This window comes from Stegodyphus dumicola, chromosome 6, assembly GCF_044657685.1.
Source record: "Stegodyphus dumicola isolate Sdum_Otavi_A_Nest chromosome 6, ASM4465768v1".
Classification (NCBI taxonomy): Eukaryota; Metazoa; Arthropoda; class Arachnida; order Araneae; family Eresidae; genus Stegodyphus; species Stegodyphus dumicola.
The window spans coordinates 166,833,429-166,859,758 of record NC_140773.1 but is presented as its reverse complement, the minus strand read 5'-3'; the positions used below and the strand labels follow the sequence as shown (position 1 = coordinate 166,859,758).

Below are 26,330 nucleotides of genomic sequence, written 5' to 3'. Positions count from 1 at the left end.
ATTAATCTATATGCTCGTAGACCTGTCAGATGCGTTCCACTTACTGTAACTCACTGTCGCCTGCGGTTTCCCTGAAGTAGAGAGCATGCATTGTGGACACCGCCACAGTGGGCTTGTGTGATGTTTTCTGACGAGTCCAGGTTGATCTTGCGGTCTGATTCTCGCCGGACTTTCATATGGAGAGCTCCAGGTACCCGTTACCACCAAGAAAACATCATTGAACGACACCGTTATGGTGGTGCAGGAGTGCTCGTTTGGGGTGGAATTATTCTGGGTTCTAGAACTGACTGCATGTTCAAATTGGAACTATGACAAGCCAAATCTATCGGGACGTCATTCTGGAACAACATGCACGTTTGTTTCGGGGCGCCATGGGTGCACAATTTGTGTTTATGGATGACAACGTTCGTCCTCACCGTGCAAACATCGCAAGCGAATGCCTTCAATCGGAGGAAAACACCCGTATGGACTGGCCAGCATTCTCACCGGACTTGAATCCAGTAGAGCACGTGTGGGACATGCTTGGCCGACGAGTTGCAGCCCGTCAACCTCCTCCTATATATCTACCGGAACTTCGGAGAGCATTGCTTTTTGAGTGGTGTAATATCCCCCAAGATCAGATCGATAATTTGATACTCAGCATGCCTAGGCATTGTACGGACTGTATTGCATCGTCTGGGAGACATACAATGTATTAACAATCATACCAACCATGTAATATTGGTTTTTTATTGGTTTTTTGTAAATAGTTTTTTTTTTTTTTTTTTTTTTTTTTAATTTGCTCTAGGGAGAAAATCGCTAATTTTTTACCTTTTTTTTTTAATAAATAAGCTTTACAAATAAGTCAAATTTTTGCTCCTAACTCTTCCTTTGCCTTATTTTTCATTATCCTTAATTTGTGGACATGAGTGTAATAAGCTTGAGTAATCAAATTTCTCACTTCAAGAATTTTTAAAATCCGAAAATAATAAATATGGGAAATATGTGCAATCACATTCCAGTTATGTAGTTGTTTTTCTGTCAAAACTAGTGTAACTGTCCATTGACTATCGTCATATTTAATTTAGAGTTTAAAGCATCAACACTGTCAGAGAAAAGAGTTGGCTGATGATATTCTACTGACGGCTTTTCCTCTATTAGTATGTAGTATAAAATACACTGGTGTGCAAAAATTAAGGACGAAGTCGAAAAATTAGCATATCAGCTGAACGAAGAGGCAGAGCGGACAAAAAACCAATCAGGAGATTAAGTAAGGTGATGTACGGTAGAACATGCGCAGATATGCAGGTAGACGTAATGGGGGAGTGTCTGAGTAGTATAAAGCATGTTTTCGGTGTAAGATCAGTATTTCTGGCAAAGAGATTGCACGCCGTATAGCAGTTAAAATCACACCGAGTTGCTGCCTCAGCGAGAAATGGCGACTAATCAATCTGTTAGACGACATCTGGATGCTTTTACCCGAGGTCGAATCATTGGGAAGTTGGAGGAAGGCCGCAGTGTGACAAGTGTGGCTGCAGAGTTCGGAATTGCTCACAGCATCGTTTCACGACTTTGGAGACAATTTCACACTACAGGAACAGCTATCCGGGGGGTTTAGTAGTGGTCGTCCACGAGGAACCACACCCGCAGATGACCGGTATATTGCCTTACAGGCCAGAAGATACAGGCGGCAGACAGCGGGAGAAATCGCTAGACACACGACACAGGCGACTGGACGACCGATATCGCGTTTTACCGTGGCCAGAAGACTGCTGGTGGTGGTCTGTTTGCACGACGCCCTGTACGGTGTATACCTCTAACGACTGCCCATCGGAGAAGGCGTTCTCTGTGGTGCCGGAAACACCGGAATTGGAGAGACAATGAATGGGGACGAGTACTCTTTACAGATGAGAGCAGATTCAGTCTGAGTAGCGATTCTCATCGCATACTCATCTGGAGAGAGCGGGGAAGCCGCAATCATCCCTCGAACATCATTGAAAGGGACAGGTATGGAGGTGGCGGTGTTTTCGTTTGGGGAGGCATCATGCTTGGTAGTCGTACAGACCTTCACATCTTCGACGCAGGTTCAGTCAACGGAACCCGTTATTGTAACGAGATTCTTCTTCCATATGTGCGTCTTTTTAGAGGCGCTATGGGTCCGCAGTTCCTTTTCATGGACGACAATGCACCATGTCATCGCACAGTAGCTGCCGAACAGCTCTTAGAGAGTGAGGATATTGAACGTATGGATTGGCCGGCACGATATCCGGATCTCAATCCCATTGAGCATGTATGGGATTTTTTAGGCAGACGCTTGGCAGCTCGTACCTTACCGCCAGTAACGATTCCGGAGCTTCGATTGGCGCTGCAAGACGAATGGCCAGCAATGCCTCAACAACTCATTGACACCCTCATTCTCAGCATGGGCAGGCGCTGTGAAACCTATCTAGCAGTCAGGGGAGATCATATCCCCTATTAAAGACCGGATGTTTCTTGCTGGACACCCATCACAGGGATGTTTCGGCCTTCAGTCGCATTGCGCTCCATGCTACTTTTTCAATAAAGCTTCTTTTTATCCCTCTGATTTCTCTTTTAGTAAGTGTTGCTTACATTACTCATGTCCTTACGCATTGAGGATCTTACGGTATTAAATGTGTTGATTTGGAAAGCTTTTGTACAAAGTTATATTGAAAAAACCGTCTCGTCCTTAATTTTTGCACACCAGTGTAGATTCCAAGCTGGAAGTGTCCATGTTAGTTTCCGATGAATATATTTCTTCAAAAAAGATTGACTTTAACACGGAAGGCTGTAGTAATGTTCACTTTCAGCAACAGATGCAATATATCGATGAAGAAGATTCGTATATTCAAAACCGGGCTTAAGCAAAGCAGAATATTGAGGCTATGATAGTTGACTAGGCTCCATATTTAAAGACCTCAGACGAATATTTAAAGAACAAAGTTAGATTGATTAAAGGAATTGAACTTTGAAAATACTCAGTGTAGAAGCAGCTTATTCTAAAATTCTCAATTTCATCCAGGCTATTATATCCCGATGGTTTATGATTAAAACTATTTACAGTTTTAATAACATTTTTATTATATTACGGTATTTCTCACTTTCGAATTTAGAATTGCGGCAAAAAACAGAATAATCTAAAAAATAGCACAATTCAGTGTCATATGGAAAGCAGTATCAGTATATACAGTGAAAACATTTACCAAGCATTTAATATTAACAGTACGTTAATGTAGATTTAACTCGGGAAATAGATTCAGGTATATGTATTAAGTGTAAAAAAGTGTATGTGAAAGTTGCATGTGAACGCATATAAAAGTGCACAAAATACTATTAATCTCATTCTCTAAATAATGCTGCACTATGTATTATAAAGTCACGTACTTGAGTATTGTAGTAAAATAGCCTAATACTTTTAATTGCTTTTTGTTTTTATTTGCAGTTTTTTTTTTTCTTTCATTTCAACATTTTCGTTTTTTTTATTTTTTTGTATAACCTTGCAATTATTTTTAATTCCTTTATTTATATTTTTGGTCTACAGTATTAATTTTTTTAAAAGATTAACTTTTTACAATTCATGTGAGGATATTTTAGCTTTTTTTTTTTTTTTTTTTTTTAAATCATACATAATATTAGATCAGCATGCAACTGTTGTGTATATGCGCTAAAACTACCGTTGTGTATATGTAGAAGTACATTTGTAGGAAACTATGTTTTGACACAGTTGCTAATGAATTAATTAATTACTGTTGATGTTTTAATCAGATGCAATAAATTTCACCGTAAAACTGTTTAAAAAATTTAATTAACTATCCTATTTAAGTCTCATTACTAAACATTTTATACGTCACTTCTGAATTTTGTAATGGTAAATATAACATCTGAAAGACTTTCTATTGTTTCTGTATGATTAAATATCATTTTACTTCCTTTTATACGTTGTAGACGGTATTTTTGAAGGTAATGTTCTGTCAGAGAGTGCATTGAACTTCAGTATTTTTTCCATCCTTTGCTTAAGTAGAATTTAAATATCGAAAAGAAAAAGTTGATTGATTCGATTTGCCCCACATGTGTCAGTGGGAAATGTACATTTGCAGCATGATGCAGTGGATAAATCTTTTGTTTAGAAATTTCTTAATGCCTCAGGATCACAGTGTTAAAGAAATTAAAAACAAATCCATTACATGTTTGTTTGTATTTTGCAGTTATATATATAAATTTTACGTAATTTTAGCCTATCGCGATTGATTTTGTGTTACTCGATTGTGCATGGCTGGCTGAGGGTGTACGGTTAAGATTTATTAGATAAAATGGGGCGCGAGAATCTGCCTGATTTCGTGGTAATGTTGCAAGAGAATAGTGTAGAATTATTTACCAGCATACTATTCGAAGTAGAAATAGCTTATAGTGCAATTTATCGAAATGTAATTCTAATTTAAAAATTATATTAGAAAGGCAGTTAATGCAATCTTTTGTCGTGTTAAATAAGGGTGCATAACGCAACATTTTTCGACTGTTGGGTCTGATTAAAAAAAGACTGCTGAACAGTAATAATTCCACAAAGATTTGAATCCCAATGGACATTCTTGTTCCAAAGTGTTTTTACAGATTTCTCTATGTGTAATACGAATACAAATTAAGTTTCCCTGGAGAAGCTTCCAGGAAAATATTCTGTAATATCGTTACTTGTAGAGTGACGAACGTTTGCAATGTTTTTATGTACACTGAAAAAAAAAAAAAAAAAAGTGGGGGGGACAGTTTTCTATCTCTCTTTCTACTGGTCCGATTGACGAAATTCAAATTGCATTTTTAATGTCTCGAAAGCGCGGCTTGGGATATGTATTAGATTTATATATAACATTGTTCTTAGATTTTACACTTGATTTTCTTATGCTTCTGAATTTAAATGATATTGTAGATTAGTTCGAGAATTAAATCTTTTACATGTTTGCATATTTTTAAATTATTTTAAATTATTTTGGCTTTTTTCCTTTTTTTAGAATTTAAATTTGCTTTTCTACTTTTTTACTTTTATACGTATTTGTTTAGAATTTTAATTTAAATTTGTTTAAATTGTTCTAATATAGGTATTTTGACACAAAATCGGACTTTTTCTGAAATGACCTGCCAATTGTTTTTTCCTATTTTGATTCTACGACTCAAATTATGCCAAACTGCCAAGTTTTGTAAAAATCGCAGAAATAGTTTTTAAAAAAATTAGGTCTCAAAATTTTTAGCTCCTCAATGTAAATTGAATTTGGTACATATTTGTTAATTATCTCTTTATCGCCGCCGACGTTTCTTCCCTCCCCCAGCCGCGCAGAGCAGCGGGAAATTGATAAACAGATTTCGGAATGGTTAGAGAAACAAAGGAGCCTTTATCCATTTTTGCAGCAATTCCACTTTCTGTTTAATAGGCATCGAAACATGCTTTCCCTTTGTAGATCCAGTATCGGAAATTCTATTTGATAAAATCTAAGGCTCCAACTTACTTTTATAAAATTGCCCTAACAGTCTGCAAAAAATAATAAGCCGGATCCAATTCGAAGATTAAGGAACAACGCAATCTGCAACATTAACTGAAATAGGTAATTAGATAATTTTAGCTTAGCTTATACCGTCCGTTATACATTAAACGTGCATGCGTACACGCATACGTGCATGCGTAAAGGTATTACGCGCATGTGTCGACGCATTGCAGAAGGTTTGTAGCTTTGAGGTCCGGATTATAGATCATTCCGGATTATGGGTGTCCGTATTAACGACTTTTGACTGTAATAAAAAAAAGGAAAGGAAAATAGGTTGCGATATATTAAGAAGTTCGCCAAGTGAATTAATCTTGGCACAAACTGAAAAAAAAATGCGTCAAGTTAAATTAAAAAGGCTTTGTCCCTGAGGGACTATTGTTTTCGTTTTGCGTCTAATCACTCTGGATGTCTGCTTCACTTTTCAAACTGTTGCCACCAAATATTATCGCCCTGTGTTATATTTGAAGAAATTAAATCATGAAGAATCTGCATAAATGCATGTATGTTTCTCGCATTGTGATAAAAAGACGGTACCTAGAGCCATCCAATTTTGAATGATGTAATCCTACTGCGAATATGATCATCTGGAAGCCCAAATTTGGAATTTTTTTTATTATCTATTTCATATTTTGTGAAACCTTAGCGAATTTTTGGTTAACAAACTCGAGGATTTCAAAACGAGCAATGGCAACGTTGTAAAGAAAAAAAAAAAAAAAAAAAACAGTTTTGTCTCCCGCGCGTGAGACTGTGTATCGGAAATTCTAAAGATATGCTCAATTTAAAATTATTTTTCAATATTGCTCTTGAACTGAATTTTATGGTTTAAGTGTGAAGAGCATGATATTTAATAAATAAAGCTAACACACAAAATGTTAAAAAAAAGGTCCCTTTGGACGCAATTTAAAATTTGAAACCTTTCAGATTTTTTTTTAGTTTACGTACGTATTAATCACAGTTTTAACGGGCTATTTACGTACTAGACGTGCACAGTATTTTTAAATTACCTTTGTTTAAATTGACAGATGAAATGAATCTGTAATTATGATAATATGCAATCGTAATTTGTCAGATTCAATGATTAAACCCTCTATGATGACCATTTCGGGGGGGGGGGAATCGTCTGAAATCATGGATAGTTAACTTAGAGGAGTGGGGGTGAAAATAATAATATTATTTAATCTTTAAAATTTTCTTTAAATCATTTTAATTAAATAAAATTTTAATCTTATCATATTTATGGAAAACTAAAACCTGCTATGTAAGTGTGGAAATTCGTTTAATGTGTTTATGGGTGTTGCCTTATACAAGTATATTGACAGACACTATCTGTCGACAGTGTATGCATAACTAGGAAGTGATAAGATAGAAGATTAGACTGAGTGTTGTTTCATATGAAAGAGCGTAAAACAAAGTCGAACTTCATAAAGATTAATAGCGATTGATTTTACAGATATTCGTGGGTACCTATACGATGTGATTATGTTGTTTAAACTTCGTGAACAAAACTGAAATCTTTTTAGGAATTTTAAGAGCTTTCGATCCTACTGCCGTAAGTATTCGTTAACATATTAAGTATTCGAAACTGTTAATTAAAGGAATAAATTTATAAATAATTTAAAGTGCTGCAAGCGAAACATTAAAATTTGAATTTTTGTTGTAAAATATATATAATTATTGTTTTCGTTCTTATAAATACGAAACAAATTTTAGATTTTAAGAGCAGAGAAATTGATTTAATGTGAAAGTCTTAAATTTTTTTACGGAAAAATGAAATCCATTTAATAATGTCATTTTGTATCTTCGTATGCATGGAACAGCATGCAAATTATCGTAGTCTGTATGTTGTGGCCATGGAGGGGGAACGGAGAGTAATATATTTTGAAATCTGTTTCGTAATAAAGGATCTGTAAAATATAATTTTTGATATTTAGGGGAGCCAATAGTAACTGTAAATTAAAATATTTGCTACAGAAACATTAAATATGAGACACCAAATATTCATTCAAATTTGTCTCGAACAGTGGATATGAGAGGCGCGAACTCACCATTCATAATTGGGTTTAAATATTACAATTATCTGGCACAAATTCAGTGCGTCTGTGTTAGTTTTAACCTGTTACGACTTCGTCATGCATCCATAAATACTTTAATTAAGAAAACTAGAATTGTTGACCGATAATGGCATACATATTGAAAGATGTGCTATAAATATATATATGTGTGTTCTATACACACACATATATATATGGAAAGCGCGCGCACATACACTCACACATACATATATATAATTAAAGCTATGAATTATTAGAAAAATTGTAGTAAGTATTTTAAGTAGCTTTCTTAATTGATATCCAAAGTAATCTAGATTTTTGTTGTAGTAAAAATAATTTAAAATCTGTATGGAAAAATATTTTAACCGTGAAAAGTTCAAAAATTAAATTCAAAATCCAAAGTACCGAAAAAGTAACTATTGTCATTCATCGCAGACTTGTCTAGGGGTCAAACCAATCTACTATCAATTAACAATAACCAAATTAAGGGAGAGTGTTTCGTCTTTTTTCAAATAAAGACCAAATAAGTTATTTTGTTAGAGTTAGATCATCAGCTAAGAATACTACTCAATTATTAGAAAGATATTAGTCTACTTTTAAGCCAAAAAATTTTTTATCATAAACAAAATCTAAACTAAAATGAGTAAGAAATTCTTCTTAATTTAAGATATTTGTTAAGAACCGAATTAGACGATATTTTTATTTCAGAAAAAATATTCCCTGTCATTCTCATAGTATTGTAAAAATAATAAAAAAAAAAAAACTGTTGAAATTTGGACAAATTAATATATATAAAAGAAGACATTAAGAGAAAAACGTATAAAAGAATATATTATTTTAGGTTAAAACTATCTTTTATAATCAAACTCAGAATCAAAAGTAAACAAAATATTTATGTGTTATTTTGTATTAAAGCGATAATTTAAAAATCAAATGTAAAAAATAAAATTTATACTTTCTTTCATATTAAAACTTTTTTTATAATCAAACTCAAAGTCAAAAGTAAAAATAAAATTTATACTTTCTTTTATGTTAAAACGTTAATTTCAAAAGCAAAAGGGAAATCAAAATTTATATATTCCTTTATATTAATACAATAGCTGCTTTAAAAAAATAATTGGCGACCCCAAAATTAACATTTTAGATGGTGATCTACCCTTAAATTCATCTCTTCTCCCAAATTCAAGATCTTCGACGTTATGTAACGCAGCTGGAAAAGGGTAACTTAAACTAATATTAACCAATCATAGCTTATTTCTAGAATCGCACCTTCTTCTATTGTCAATACCTCTGGCGAACTAACTACATCTTATTTCTGCGTCATTCTGCTGCATTCCTTCCCTGGTTTCCGCCTTGCCGACATCTCTGTTTTGCTACCCTCCTCCCTTTGTCCTTTTTCTAAGATGATATAACGTGCATATAAGAAACTATCGTAATTGCTATGATTAAAGAGTATGTTGTTTACGAGGAATTGTTCTAGCGTGCCTTATAAGGTATTTCTCCCACTTCCCTAGCGTGCCTTCGTGGTGTAACGGCAGCACGCTGGGTATTCCAGAGGTCCGTGGTTCGATTCCCGGCGAAGGCGGTTGCATATTTTTCATCTTTTCTGCTTCCAATTAACCTAATGACTCTACAAGTGGCGCCCGAACTAAAAGGGTTGTGGATGATGATTCACCGCACCCAGGATTTGGCGACTAGATCCCCTAAAACCCTAGTCGCCCTTTAAAAAGGGGAGTATATAAGGTATTTCTCCCACTTCCCTAGCGTGTCTTCGTGGTGTAACGGTAGCACGCTGGGCCAGTATTCCAGAGATCCGTGGTTCGATTCCCGGCGAAGGCGGTTGCATATTTTTCATCTTTTCTGCTTCCAATTAACCTAATGACTCTACAGCCTGTAAATCTGAAAGTAAAGATCATAATTGGCTGAATTTAGTTTGGTATCAACTTCTCGCCCTACCATTCAGCCATCGCGACTGTGCTTCGAAATTGACACACACGTATATGGAAAGCACACTGTGTTAGCATGTACTGCTACAGACATCATTGCAACTATGGATTTGTGTTCCTGTTTTTATAATATTAGACTGATAGTTAGTAATTTCCATTGCTTTATGTGGGGACTTTCTTAGAGTTAACAGGTAGGCGGATTCATCTACATGATTTAGTACACATCTCTGACGTAATTTTTTGTATTATTCCTGCAAAGGATGTGATAGTAATATTTGTTTATGTAAATGGATGTTTAAATGTGTGTTTTGAAAATGTTTAGGTCCCAGTTACCCTTTGCTTACTGTTAACTTGCTTCTGAATGCCTCCTTGTTGCTGTTCGGAAGAGTAAGGTCCGACGAGATCTTTTTAGCGTCCATAATGGAAAAGTATGGCTTAATCGAAAAATTCGCGAATGGTATTCGATTAACAAGAAGAATGTTTTTTTAGACTTTTAAAAGAAAATTCGCCGTGGAAGAGAAAATTATGAAAACAACCAAACATCATGATCGCCAGAATTTGGAACCCAGGCCGAATTCCATTGCTCAGTGGTTTTAGCCACTCGGCTGTTATCTCAAGGTAGATGTTTGAGAGTTAACAGATACAGCAGAGCGTGTTGTATGAATGAATAATTCAAAGGTAGGTAAGTTCAGTAGAATGAGTACCATGTTAACTTGGCAAAGATTTTTTAATATTTTGATATCGTAAAAAGGTTTGCACTAGACGATATCTTTTCATTTGAATCTCTCTTGTACATTTATGACATTTGCTGGGACTGATCTGAATAAGTGAGACTGAATCATACGATGAAAGACATTGGACCTCACGTTCATTAATTTGCGATTCTAAATCTTTTCTAGCCCACCAGCGGCCGAGCGGTAAAGTCGCTGAACACTAGTAGTTCGGTCCGAGGTTCGAATCCCGCGAACGGGCTGGCTGCATGGGTGTTTTCGTGGTTTTCCCCATGTGTAACGTGTATACGAGCCAGTTTCCCTTAGAAAGTCCTCCACGAAGGCATCCCTTCCCTTAGGCAGATAGCCCTAGTGTGCTTTGCCATAATTAAATACACCACCACACCACACCACACCACCTAAATCTTTTCTTCAGTACTGACATGTACGATTAATGCCGGCTGCCCAGGCTTTAATAAGAAGAATGTTTCAGTAAACATTTAAGCGAATGCTTGTGAAATGCATGTAATGGGTATTATAATATCTTGTTATTTAACAAGTAACTATATTAATTATTGAAGTGGCAACGCTATATTTGGATGATGTAACTGTTGCTCAGCAACAGAAGAAATTGTTTAAAAATTAGATTCTGAAAGTTTGACCAGCTAGTAGATGTATGAAAATTTTGTCACTTAAAAATTGTATACAAATTATCTATCCCCGTAAACTAAAAATAAAATTTATCAGTTTTGTCAATTACTACAAAATACATTGCAGTATTAATAATTAAATCAAGTAATCTTAAAATGAAAATTTTATATTGAAGCATCTATGATTATTGGATCAATAACAATTGTATAAGGAAAGGAAATTGGAATAAACATTATTTGTCGTCAGTTAATTATTATTCGTCGTCGTTTGAGGTTTCATTTATGTCAGTGAAAAAGCAAATAGCTGTGAGTATCTTCGCCGTAGAAGTGCGTTCTTGAATATGAATTAACCAGAGATTGTGAAGATAGTGTCGTTTGAAAGATTTATTTTTTCAGGATTCATGCATTTCTTTGCCATTCATAAATGAGAATTCAGCGTAAAATTTTCAACCAGTGCTGCCCAAATAGTAAAGTGGCTAGTGATTTTAACTGCCGTACCGAAGGGCCAGTTTTGAATTCCGCCGAAGGATGTAAATTGTCTGTCCCTTCATAGGAGATAACGGTGGCCGCCTATTAGGTGCCTTTATAATAAAATGACCACCTCTTCCGCCCTAGTAGTGGCCCCATAAAAAGGAGGGAAAATCAACCAGTTATTTTTATCTACTAGTTTATGAGATACAATTATTGTTATACTACTACACTACTAAAATTCACTTTCATGCCTTCATTTTGTAGACATTTAAAATTACTTATACAGCTTACATTTTTGTGTACCATAGTTAATACCAAACTTTCTTTTCAAATCTCCTATCAAATCAAACATTCGTCATTCTGGGAAAGTGATTAAAGTATTATATAAAATTCGAAACCTAATGTTTTCGTTGCCTTTTCGGCCTTTCTTTGCCTTTTTCTTTTTTACAATAACGTGAAATAAAACTATATTTTAAATAATTTTGTTAGAATTTTTATTTTAATTTCAGATAGCGTTATTTTTATTATTTATTTTTATTGTTACTTTATTTTATATATATATATATATATATATATATATATATATATTGTGTGTGTGTGTCTTAAGAGCACTTACATGAAATTCAAACTGTTGCGCGCTGTTCCGTGTTATCTGCCTTAGTCAAAATACGAAGCAGATAATTAAAGAAAAGTTTCTGAAATAGTTTACATGTCGTCGTGATAGCTCTTTCTCTATCGGAATCGAAAGATGTTCTCTTTCGGAAGCTTTCACATTCATGGTTGACACGTGACACTGAATACCTTAAGCAGGAAACGCTTAAGTCATTCAGCTCAAAACGAATATCATAAATTCAATTGAATAAATGCATAATAATAATTTTTCCTTCTTATTTTCCTGTTTAACTTAATGTCGGATTTCCGATGTTCGCCTCAAAAAAACCATAGTGTTTTATGAATGCTTATGATATAACCGGCAGAAACCATCCATCCATTTACCTTGAAAAATGATCATAATTTAAGAAATTCTGAAGGTATTCTTCACGCCGCAAACTTTAGTATGCGATGCATAATATACATAAATATGCGGTCGCTATGCAGACGCAGTTGCATCACTTTTCAAAGGTTTCGGAAAAACCGCTGTATGAGAAGGAAGTGGGTTACGATGAAATAATAAAGCTATCATATACTTCTAAGTAATCTATTGATGCAATAAAAATCTTTTATTACTGGCGGATAAAGGAACTGTTTAAACTGCATTGTATGCAGTTTGAAGCATATATGCATATATGCAGTTTCTTATAGAAAATCATTTTATCTACCATAATTAGCATCAAAACTTCTTTTCAAATCTCGCATCAGATCAGATATTCGTCATTTTGAGTAAATGATTTTAAAGTATTATATAAAATTTGAAACCTAATGGCTTTAATGTTTTCGATGCTTTTTTTCTTTTTTCTCGTCTGCGGTCGAATGGCCATTGAATGTACGCTTATATTTAAGCTGAATGCGCCAGCTCCTCTTAAAAAACATTAACGGAGACACTTTTTCCAAGGGTCTGTTAGGTAAGATAACATTGGGTATCGGTAGCTAGAACCTAGTTTAAATACCGGCAAATGGGCTTCCTGCATGATTATTGTCATAAATTTCCCATACGTGATCATTTAATTAGCTATTTTCTCGTATAAAGTCCGCCTCGAAGGTCCCTCGAGTGCTTTGCCGTGATTAAACAAATTAACATTTTCTCTTAAGATAGTTAACTCTCAAGTGATTTTCAGTAATTAAATGATCTTAGATGAAGAAAGAAATTTGCCCTGACAAAATATATTGATTATTTTATGCGAAATTAGCGTTATTTAAGTTTTATAAGTTATTTAAAAGGCGTTACATTCTATTATTATTAATAAAATGTTTTTTTTTTTTTTTTTTTTTTCTACCTTTATAAGGAGCTTCGCCTTCCCTACTGCTTGCTGTTGTCATACAAATAGTAGTACATCTGAACAGCAATCGGAAGATTTGGAGTCCGAATCCCAGCGAGGGTATAGTTAATTTTTCACATATTCCGCTTCAAAACACCCTGAATAGCTCTAGTAGTGACGCCCGATTTGAAATGTAGTGGACGACAATTCCTTATCACTCGGATTTCGCTATAGGGTTTCCTGGTTAGGAGAATATAAGGAATTTTCCCCACTATGTGTTATCTAGATGCAAAGGGTAGCACGTCCGGCTAGCAGACGGAAGATCCAGAATTTGACTCCCTATGAGGGTGTGACAGATTCTTTATGCCTCCAGTTCTGGAAAACCGTAATTAATTCTATAAATTCATAAGCCTTGTTTGATTAGAATTTTTACGAAGTCACTAAAAGATTTTAAAAAACTACTATTCAGCATGTAATAAACTCAACAGTAACTGGTTGAGTATTTTTTATGTAAGATTACAGAGTAAAAAATTGAATAATGGCATTCATTTAGAGGGGAACTGGTTTATTTAAAAGCATTATGAATCCTGCCTAAGAGGAGAGAAAGGTTGCATAAAACATAATTTTAAAAACCATGAACAAAAATGTGTAGATTTTTTAAGAAGCAGTATATTACTAAATCTGTAAATTTTTTAACTCTTTATAATGTGTATTTTTGTAATATTATTTTTTTACAATAATTAGGGAAAGAATTTAAAATATATCCTTTAAAATTTGAAACAATTTGTAATACACTTTTTGTTGAGTTCGATTTTTGAGTTGTTTTAGAGTTAAATAGGCATGCTGATTTCAAAACTATAGTTAGTTTTCTTCTGCCACGTCAATTTTCTTTTTCTACACCTTATGTGAATGTGAACATTCTCCGCGGCATCGTTTCGTGGATCATAAAAAGTACTATTGTTCCACTGACATAAACCCTCCGACTAGGTGAATGACGCCATAGGAGACCAGCGACAGGTGCATGCTTGTCTAAACTAGTTCTCTTACGCTTGAAATACTGTAATGAGATGCTGTGTCTCGCTTTGTTATAGTGAAGCGCATTCCGACTGAGACAAAGTTCTTGTTTGTGTACAAGGTTAGCAGTATTTAGTGTTTTTATTTATATGTATAGTCAGTGTACTTTGCGTATTTTAAAATGAAAATTAGTGACTAAGATAAATCATGGGCCCCTCACACAAAGTGTGCAAGCAGTGTATCGAGAATTTACGGATGTGAATGAAGAAAACACGTTCTAAATTTCCATTTGGTGTACCTATATGATTTGGCGAGATCCCAAAGATCACTCAAGTGATTATTACTTTTGTATAGTGAAAACGTCAGGCCGTAACGAGAAAAACAAATGTAAAATAGAATATGTTAATTTACCATTAGCTATACCCCTAGTACCTCACTCAGCTGAACTCCTAGTGCCAGTTTTCTAAGAATTACCCTGAATAGAAATGCAGAAATACGATTCTGGTGAATAACGAATTGTCCCCAACAACGAAAGCTTTTGAAATTGAAGATGATTCCGCTCTTAAGGAATTTGACCGACATGAATTGAATGATTTGGAACTATGCAAAAAAGTTTCAGAGCTGTTATCATTAAGAATGCACGAGAAAAACTTGCTTGAAAAAGGAGCTATGTTATCCTACTTTCGATCAAGAGAAAGTGCGTTTCTTTAGTAGTTCCGATTTGATGATGTATTTGTGTACCATCATGACGTACATGATTTAAGGGAAGATTTTGGTATTTCAGCCTATAACTCAACTCGATGGCGATTCATTACCGGTAGTTCAAAGCGGAGCTTGAAGTGTGTCCTTCTCCACAATGGTGGTGTGGTGTATTCAATTATGGCAAAGCACACTAGGGCTATCTGCCTAAGGGGAGGGATGCCTTTCGTGGAGGACTTTCTAAGGGAAACTGGCTCGTATACACGTTACACATGGGGAAAACCACGAAAACGCCCATGCAGCCAGCCCGTTCGCGGGATTCGAACCTCGGACCGAACTACCAGTGTTCAGCGACTTTACCGCTCGGCCGCTGGTGGGCCTCTCCACAATGGAAATTACTTGGTGCAGTCCCAATAGCCCTTTCAGTTTGTTTGCTTGAAGAATATGAAGACATAAAGAGATTCATTGAATAGTTGCACTATCATATGCACCAATTGATGATCTGCATTGACGTTGAAATCGTCTGCTTTATCCTTTGCAAGCAACGCAGATGTATTAAGTATCCTTGTTTTTTGTGTTCATGGGACAGCAGAGCTCGTGAGAAGCATTAGGTGTAGGCGAATTGGCCGCCAAGATCTGGCGCGAAAACTAGTGATCCAAACATTCTACATGAGCCATTTGTCTATAGAAAGAATATTTCTATCTCTGCATATATATCGATTCAGAGGTCAAAAGTTAGTCAAAAATAAGTGACAGATCTAAGACAACGAAATTGCTGACACCCATCGTAATAACCTGTTGCCAAATTAGAATAAGAATTACGAAAAGCGCAAGACAAATTGATGGTCGAATAAATACATAAGCAGATAAAATTCCGTATCTATCTGAACCGAGCTTTTTTTCAAGGCCTGTAAAATAAAAAATAACCTTGTAATATATGGTCTTGACTTTCGAAACACGGTATGATTTTCGAAGAATTCGTGCTGTTTGCCGGGAAGTTGATTTCTATCCCTGTATTTGCTGAACCTGTCGTATAGTCATATGAACAAATAATGTCCAAGATTTTTATTCCATAACCCCCTCTTGCCTTTAGTCTATTAAGTTCCATCTTATTGGGCAGGAAAAGATAAAACTGTTTGAGGGTAAATGTTTTTAATTTCATCATTTAAAACAGATAGTTGAGGATATTATTTACTATTGATGGTGGTTCTTGATTTTATCCAGAAAAAGGTAAAATATGTAATGTTTTGAAAAAAAAATTATTATTTGATATAAAAATTCTAAACGAAGGAAATATGAACACTGTACTATATAAAACACGAGACATGTACTTGTATAAAATATGTAAATATGTTAATTATTAACTGCAATAATATGCAGTACTCCGCTTGAAACTTAATAACAGCAGTTATATATATATATTTTGAATTAAGTATAATCTACTATCGATATCTAATTTACCAAAGATTTAAACTCAGGATTTATAAATATAAGTATATATTGTATGTTCACCTAGACATTTACCTCTACATTCCTTTGTGATGAACAGCAGTTGGGCGTACATTTGCGCAGATGGTGCTTTGTTTCAGTCCACAAGTTGACAAGTGTTTATGTTGTCTCAGTACTGTTTCTATCACGAAGTTTGGTCTTCTATCACGAAGGCTTTCGGATCAGCATTAGAGTTTGCGTGCATCTGGTCTTTGATAAATCCTCGTGAAAAACCGTTAGATGGAGGTTAATCTTAAGTGTGAGAACCATACGCTGATCATAGACCATAGATCTTAATCCATTATGAAATTAAGTAGCCAAAAATGTGCGGGCATTGTTAATGAAGTTTTGTCTGGGTGTAAAATTTTTTCTTTGTTAAGACACAGCATATTTCTGCAGTGTAGTGGAAGTATTTAATATAAGAATTGTAGCTTTGGTAGATGTAAAGGTAAACCCAAATGCCCATTTCATAAATTTCAGAATTGCTGTTTAATTATGAATTTTATACGTCAAAGCCGTGACATCTGATATATGTGCCTGTATCGTAAAGAATTTGGAGAATACAATGAATAAATAAATGAAAGAACAAAAAGAAATAATATTTGAAAGGAGCAGTCGCAGCTGAGGCTTGTATGCACTTCAGCAGCATACAAATAAAAGTAAATATATAATCTATATAGTAATAAGGTAGGTTAAACCCTGAAATCTGAAGAAAGATTATGAAAGTCAGGCCTTTAAAGTTTGGTAGCTATATGTGTTCTTGAAATAATTTGTAAAATATTCTGGTGGTGAAGGGATAATTAATGTTGTGTGTGTTTTTTAAAAAAGTGATATGGCAACAGAAACTATGATTTTGTATATTTTGATTGCTTCTGAATATTTTTTAGAATATGCTTTTTTTTTTTTTTTTTTTTTTTTGTTTCTTTTTGTTTAAATTCGCATAACTTCGAAGTAGCAATATGATCCTTTTTTTCGCGCAAGTAGGTTTCAGTTCTTTGGCTAATTTGCATGTGTAGGTCAGGTGTCCCTGCCCACACTTGAGACATCTTGGCGAATTGTTACAAAACATCTGACCGTGACCATATCGTTGACATCTGAAGCAAATCATGTTGCTTAGATTGCATCTGTATCTTCTAAACTTGACTCTAAGGTCCAGCAGAGTTTTCTTTCTGTAGATGTTTCTACTCACTTCGTTCCTTTTGAATGATGCAAAGAAAACTGGTAACTTTATTTCTTTACCATCAATTTTCTTGGTAAACTGCGTTACGTTTAAAACAGGGAATCCATCTTTAATCAACTCAGCCTTGATTTCTTCCACAGACGAGTCGTCAGGCAATCCACGAATAACCACTTTCAGCGGTGTATCTTTCTTAGGGCGAAAGGTGCTAAATTGCACTTCATTTTTCATTAGCACAGCTAGTGCTCTATCTCTTTGATCGGCTGTATTAAAAATCAGAGTGATTTTATCGTTAGTCAAAACACCAACGTAATCCTTGACATCAAAATTGTTAAATTGTCCTCTTAATTCGCTCCATTTCACATCCGGTCTTGGGCAGAAAATCGGTGGAAGTCGCTCACTTTTATGATCAGTCTTAGCGTTAGAAACAAACATAAGATCTTTATCGGCTTTCTCGGAATTATCAGCACAGTCCATAGCCATTGGATCAGGAACTGTAGCGAGAGCTTCAAAACAATCCGACGTTACTACTTTGGAAATCTCAGTAGCAGCGGAAGTCTTCTTCGTAGGGGTTTTCAACGGATCCTTAACAGGAGCAGCGAAAATCTTAGCAGTCTTCGTAGGCGTTTGCCATTCATCATCTGTAGTTTTATCTGATATGAGAAACTGCTTTCTCTTCCTTTCAGCTTGCCTTCGGTGAAATTCAATCACAATCGGATGCTTTTTGGGAAATTCTTTCATGAAATCTTTATCACAGAATTGATCTAATGAAAGCCTTTTCTTCTCCATAAGGGCAAGGAAAATCTTCTCCGCTTTCCTTAGCAGGCCTGCCGTTTCGTAATTGTTCTTGCAGAACATCCACTTTGTTAAGAGCTTCGTATATCTCTTTATTTGCAGGATCGTCCAAAGCATGACCAAAATTCTTTAATACAGCATACGACTGGTCCACAGGGACCGAGCGATGTTCGTTAGGCATAGCGATAATGCACAAGACAAGGGACGTGCTTCGAAAAATTCACGTGGTTAAAACCAGAGAAGCGTCGGAGATAGACAACCTTCACGTATGAAAGCCACACCTCGGATGCGACGACATACTGAAACGGGTAAGCAAGAAGGTTTTCTGATTATGACACGTGATAAAAACTCGGTCGGCTATTGGCTATACGCGCGCGTCGCGGGCGAAAAAGCTGAACTGGAGCGTACTCAGTTTTACGTCTTCTGCGTCCTGCGAATTTACACCGGCGTCAAAAAAGTTACGTCAACTACGTCGGCAGCGTCCTCGTGTGGACGGGCCTTTACACATAACGAGAGTTTTTATTGATAAATTTAATTGGAGTGTATTTATACGTTTTTATAATTTATTAAAGATTATGTTTAATAGCAACATACTTCAATAAACAAAACAGAAAAATTGAGAATTGACCTTGCGATCATTGTAATATGGCAGTTGTTTAATTTACGACTAAGGTAACCATAAGGAAACAGAATTATTCAGTTCTTTCTTTGTGTGATGTTTACATTGGCAATATCTTTGTTTTTCTGTCGTATCAGACTGTATGTGTGACGATTGCTTGTTAAAAGTCTCCAATGAAGGCATTTGTACTGTTAGATAGTTTTCACATTCTTTCCCTTAATGAAATAACCAGCCTGTCATAACCAAGAAAATAATCGATGCGCAGAAGATGTATTTAAAAGTCGTTGTACAGTTTCGGTAATTAAGTCATTATTTTTCTTTTTCCATTGTTCCATGTCGGAAGACAGACTTCCAGTCGCTTATTATTGAATGCGGATTTGTAGTTAATTATCAAGTGTATTTTTAACAGCATCTCTTCGAATACCACATAAAAACTCATAATTATTTTATCTTCCGTACCAGTAATATGGGGAAAAAATATAAAAACAAAGGGGGTTTTTTTTTATTGTTTGTCTTTTGCGGAAAAAAAAGTGTGTTTTGTTCTCCCGAACCGATAATTTACGACTTCGACTTTGAATGCACACTTCATTCGTCCAGTCTAAGGAGGCGGTATTTTTTCTGACAATGAAACTATTGTAGCTATACAGCTACAGAAGGACAATAGAGTTTGATTCAAAATCCTAAGTTTATATCTGAGAGGTTTTGTATCAAGACAAAGTTCCTGCAGTCTTACAAAAGTAAGTGCAAAATTCTCATGTGTTCAGTTTCATATCCATTAACACGAAATCCCCATAAGTTGGTTTTAAAATGATCTTTTCTAAACAGACAGCAACATTAATATAATTCTGTGATTTTGAGATACTTATTTTCTTAACCTTTGATGAAATAGTGCAATACAAAGTTTGAGTCTTGAATTCTTAGATTTCCTTCTGAAATTTGTTATCTATCTGTCTGAAACTCTTGTTACAGGTCTGTTTCTTACCTTTTCTAAACTGAAATGTGCATAAAAAATAAGGCATTATTAAGAAATAAAATGCTTATTAATAACCTTAATAAAGAACTTTGCAAGGAGGCTTATTTTAAAACAAATCGAATGAAATATATGAATCTTCTACTTTGTCTTTTTTGTGGATTCGAACTCACAGCCAATAGAATTGAATTAATGAATTCTTTCAATTACTGACTTCCTCAAACTAGTTTCTTTTGAGACATTTTTCGACATTCCTTATTGTACGTTGCTGAATTATATCTGAGTACTTGCATGAATGTCATCAGTTTATGTATTTGTATACAATTGTGTTTCCGAAACCACCTGCAAATTAAATGATTACTTGTTGGTGACATAAAACTTCCTACTGTGCCATCTTGCTGTATAATTTTTGGATGAGATATAATATACATAGAATATTATTTTTGAATGAGGATTTTATTATTCTTTAAAGCTCTAGTCAGATTGCTGTATTAATACATCTTTTTTCTCTTGGAGATTGCATTATTTTTTTTTTTTTTGGTTAATTTTTCAGTCTTCTTTTTCTTTCGTACTTATTTTTTAAGTACAGTGAAACATTCGTGTTCCAGTTGAACACGAATGCTACATTTTCTCTGAATACCTATGACCCATGGCTAAATGGAGTAAAAGTTCATAAATGGAGTAATGCATAACTATTGCATAACTATATATATATATATATTCCCAATGGCGGGCACTTGCCTATAACGGGATTCGCCATTCCCAAGGCCAGAAGTGGTGGCCATTTTATTGTAGAGACACCTAATAGGCGACCACCGTTACCTCCTATGAGGTGACAGACAGTTTACATCCATGCCTTCTGGATTCGAAACCAGGCCCTTCGGTATCGCAGTCGGCTCCCCTAACCACTCTGTATCTGAATGTTGTAATGTATCTGTACCTGTTTATATCTTTTATTTATGGTACCTAATTTATACTAAGGATCACGCGTACTTCAAGGGCATGCTTCTTATAAACTTTGACTATCATGATAACGTATATGTATGGGTGTATATATCAATATGAGTGAGAGTATGTATACTTTTATTTGTTTCTGAATATCTATGTATGTAAGTGTGTATATATCTGTATATGAGTTTGTATTTATATGTATATACATATATTTTGATTGTAATCTTCTTCAAGTGCCTTGTATGCACGTGTATATATTTCTTTGTACATTGTTGTACTCTTCTTCAAGTGCCTTGTATGCACATTTATATCCCTTTTTTGCATTTTATAAATGTCATCTGCTCAGCCGGGGCTGCCCAGGTCTGCGGCCTGGTAGCTAGTGGTTGACTCCCGCCGAGTTGGTAACCAATTCTGCATGGATATATCTATACCTGGGTCGGAAGCCAACTCAGTGGTTTACCCCCCTCCTAACCACTATACCATTATACGCACGCGGCAGATTAAATATAATGCAAGAATATGTACACTTGCATTACTTTGATATTTCGAATCATATTCTAAGACTGTTGTTCCAGTTAACAACATAGATAATTATTTGCAATTTTTTTTTTAATATTGAATTAGCTATAGAGAATGAGTTTTGGAATTTTGACATCAGGTGTGCTTAAGCTAGGCATAATTTTAAAATTACAATAATGAAGTAGAAGAATTTGGTTTGGTTTAGTTGATTATGGCAAAAGCACACTAGAGTTATCTGCCTAAGGGGAGGGATACTTCCATGAAGGTCTTTCTAAGGAAAACTGTCTCATATACATGTTACGCATGGGAGAAACCACCAAAACGCCCATGCAGCCAGCCCGTTCACATGTAACTATCAGTGTGCAGCGATTTTGCCGCTCGGGCCGCAGGGTGACCATGAAGTTGAAGAAAACAGGGAAGAAAAATTTTGCTATCTTGTTCTCTTTCTCTCCCTGCCATATTTTATTAAATATGCTGTTCTGCGTTTAGTTTAAATGCATACGAAAACTTTTAGTAAAACTTCATTTTTATTAATTTAGTATTATGTAATATTTTATTGCGTTTTTATTCTTCCTCTTTTTTGGCATATATTTAAAAGTGGTACCGTATGAATCTGTTACATGTATTCATGATTTTAATTTGTTAGAAAAAAAGATTTCTATTTAAAACATTGTTGGATCACAAATATGTTTGCCCCAGATAAAGTGCTCTATGATAGCACGTATTTTGCTTGTTTGTGTGACGTCATTAACTCCTATCGTTTGCGGCCTTTTCTCTCTCGTCTACGATTCTTTCGCCCACTTGTTGCAGTGGCAGCTGTTTTAGGGAGAGCATTTTCCGCTTCTTTATTATTTCTGATTTCTCTTCCCGAAGCTCTTGGAGAGTGCATAAAAAAAAAGAGAGAGAAGAGAGAGAGAGTCGTTACTTTCTGCTCTTCGGCTGTATCTGATTTTATATATGGAGAGTACTTTTCCTACTGACCCACATACATACTGCAGAGTTAGTTACCTGTTCTTGCGTAGAGTTCTAAACCGACATGTGGCCTGTTTTTGGATATGAAAATAGTGCTGTTCTTGTTTATTTACTTTCTAGATGCTTTGGAACTCTTCTTCGGAATCTCCAAGTTGATTGGGCGGTGTGAGTAAGCGGTAGTAAGTTGCAAGCAAGTGCGGTAAAACTCTGAAAACTGGATTTGCAAGTATCCTCCTCCCCCCCCCCCATCTTCCCATGTTGCTTTCAGTTCGGTTACGGTATGTGCAGAAGAGAAATCTGTGATTAAAGATTTAGTCGGCACATCGACCTGTCATGTTTTGACTTTTCGCTTCCTTGTCACTGCGAGTATTGTTGTTACTATCTGCTATAAGCCGGTCACTAAGAAACTGATATTGTATATACGTATATTTTTAAGCAATTGCGTCTTTGAATATGCATTTTGTTATTCCCGAAGTTAAAATTTTCTAGAATATGTTCTTGGCTGCTTTTCTCCATTGAAAAATTTGAAGTGAATTGCTCTTAAGAAATTTATATATACATGTTTGCGTTGATAAATGAGTTAAATTCTCATCTATAATAAAAGAAATTAATTGGTGATACTGTCGAAAATTTCTTAGCAATATATTACTTTTCAATAATGAAGATGATTTTATATCTGAGATCAAAATAATAATATGTATATGAAAAGAAAAATCTAGTGTATCAAACGTCATTTAAGTGAAGTGTATTTATAATAGCAATATGATATATATTTTTATTAATTTATTGTGATTCGTTTGAAAATCTCGAAACATAACTGTTTTGTCAAATAATGTTTATAAGACATCTTAGATGTGAACAGTGTAATGCCGAATCCATATATCACCGGCTCATGGGATTAAGTTATCGCCTATTATGTAATATGACGAATTAGAATAGTGCGAGTTGTATATAATTATTTCGTATGGGGATATGGTGTTCAACGCCAGTACGCCGAGCAAAGGTCAGAAGGATGAGAAAAATACTTATATCTCTTGTTGAATATGTAAGTATTTTTTTGTTAATCCACGATATTTTTTTAAGTGCTTTTATTTGTAAGCATATGATAACTGATTTTATTTATTCTCATAACTACATCGTTAAATAAAAATATTTAAGTGTTTTTCAAATTTTTTTAACACTAAATGTCTAAAGTCTAGTCTGTCTGCTTTTGTTTCACATCTTTTTGCATTACGTTATACTGCCATCTAATAAATCATTACCGAATCTTGTAAACCTCAGATTCTAGGAGATACTACTGTTTTCTGAAGATAAGATTTTCAGTTTATTTTTTAATCTTAAAATTTTCTTGTTTAACAATATAAAACAGTACTATTTAAAAATAATGTATGTGTATCTTTATAGTTTTTATCTTTCAAATAATAGCAATGCAGTGATTATCAGTAAAAATGTTATTCAAAAAGATATACTAGGCCTTACCAATGCTGACTATTGGGTATCATCTCTGAAGAATAATCTTTATATTATACATTGAATGCAGTCGTTTGTACCTTGTCTTCAGAACTACTATAGTTTTTCTTTAGCGTGTTAACCTCTATAGTAGACAGTAAATATGAACTTGTTATGATAGATTTTAATATTGAAATATTTGCTAAACACTCCGCCTTTTTATTTTTATTCTTAGTTTTCTTTTCTTGAATTATTTTTAATACTTAAAATAATCACTCAGTTAATATCTCATTTCTAACTTGTGTTGTATTCAGATATGTACAGATATTTTTACACGACTCATCGAAATGATTAAATACAGAGCCGTCACAAATAATTATGACAGCTCTTTCAATATTAAATATAAAGGTTTCGAGTAATTTGTTTATTTTGAGTATATTAGAACTGTTAAATATCTAGATTAACTGGAACCATATCGTATCCTGGTATTTGAAAATCCGAATAATCGATTCTTCTTTTTCTCTAGATCAATAATGTAGATAATGTTGGCGAGAATTTCATTTTATCGTTAATAGCATTTTATTTCAACAAAGATTATACCGTTAAATAAATAAAATATTTTATAGCCTTAAAACAAAGTAGAATATGACTGACTCAGATGGGGATGAAGTATCAAAGATAATTAGGAATGTTCAAATTTTGTGCAACGAAATACGAGATAATTATTCCACCCTGAAGTCAGTACGCCATATTATCTTTTTATAGCCTGCTGTACCAAAATTATTGCTTTGGGAAAATAAGGTTTTATCCATCACGGTACGCAATCCAGTGTATAAAATTTGAACAATAGGAAAGCCGTATAATGTTAAAGAAGGTCATAATATGGGCTGTGTAAAATTCAAAAAGATATTATGCCAAAAATACGAATTTATGAGTTTGTACTCAAGGTGCTTCCTTTGAAGCGTAAGTAGTCCTTCAGTTTTTTTTTTTTTAATTTGCTGCGAGTCGCTAACAACTATGCTTGTAACTATAAGAAAAAAGAAAAGAAGGAAAAAAAAAATCCGCGACAATTTTTTGCATTGACTCGCACTTGTCTGTCGTGTGGCCTTTACAATACCTCAAGTTATTGTTTATTTGTAACAGTTCATTAAGCAGTTTTTAATGCACTTCAGAAAAGAGCAACATGAGTGTTGCAGTACAAAGTAAAAGTAGTATGACTAACTCATATGTATAAGATTAAATTGATACTGTTATAATCTTGGCTATGAAAGGACATTGTTACTGTTCTCAAACTGTGATTTATTAATAAAGATACTAGCAGTGTGCATATATTCATCTTGAATAAGTTCGCTGCGGATGTAAATATGAGCCAATTTCCAAAGTCCTCCACAAAGGCATCCCTCCCAGAAAGCCTTCGTATGTTTCGTATGTTATGATATTCAGATAAATAAATAAAACTTTAAATATGCAGTGGATTAATAACTTATAAGTTTTTTGAGGGGCAAAGGGTTTGTGATATAATAAGGGTTCTATTGTAATTTTGTGACAAAGTCATAAGTATCAAGAAAACTAAATATTTCTGTACTATAAGCTGGAGTCCATATACATGAAAAATAATGGCACGTAATTCAGTTTTGGAGAATAAAATTTTTGTTAACTTAAGCTCATATTTAATTGGTTTATATAGATAACTTTTCCTTGTATATATATATATTTTTAAATCTTTGAACACCGAGTATAATTCAAGCATATTTTTTGCATGGCCAGATCAGGTACGTCTGCTTGACTGGGCCACAAAACTAAAACAATTAACCACGGTTGAATATAGTAAAGAAAAATAAAGTTGTAATAGTATTACTGAAACAGTCTCCTGTGCAGCATCGCTATAGAAAGGTGTAAAATGGTGTTACAAATAAGGTTTGCATTTAATTGTTAATACTCTTGTCCTAAAATAACATATTTTTACCAGTTAAAAATAAATAAATCATAAAAAGCAAACTATAATTTTTTTTTTTTTTTTTTTTTTTTTTTTTTTTTGTTCTCTGTATATGTGAAAAATTGCTTAGAAGCATTATTTTTGAGTTTGTTACTATTATATACTTCTGTTATTATTTAAACTTATTAACCCTGCCAAACTGTGTAAAATTCCCACCTGGATGTGGGTGACGTTTCTTTCTACAGACATCTATAAAAGGAGATTTTTGGTTTGTGACGTTTAATCTGTTAAAAGCGTAAAGCTTATCCATTTTTAGAGGCGATACAGCCTTTACCAACGGACATTAGACTTGTGTGCTTATGCTAGTCACGCTTGTGATCCCAACAACCTCATTACTAAAGGTTGCTGCACTTCAGTTAGACTAACGCCGTTACACTGCTCATAATAAGACATGCATAGTATCAGAAAGGAA

At 34.4% G+C, this 26,330-nt stretch overlaps 1 protein-coding gene across 6 annotated transcripts in view; it reads left to right on the top strand.

The window, feature by feature from the left end:
- The window catches only part of LOC118193901 (leucine-rich repeat flightless-interacting protein 2-like), a 212,760-nt gene that overhangs the window by 82,190 nt on the left and 104,240 nt on the right, over positions 1 to 26,330 (top strand). Inside the window, exon 1 of one of the 6 annotated variants that reach the window (XM_085819150.1) lies at positions 6,943 to 7,074. The exons of 4 other annotated variants lie outside the window; for them this stretch is intronic. Coding sequence is in view for 1 of the 2 variants with exons in the window: in XM_085819149.1 (XP_085675275.1) it covers positions 23,438 to 23,518 (81 nt within the window). In the remaining variant the exon portion in view is untranslated. Of the gene's footprint in view, positions 1 to 6,942; positions 7,075 to 22,332; positions 23,519 to 26,330 lie in introns of those variants that run through there. One more of the 6 variants, XM_085819149.1, reaches the window with a different exon arrangement.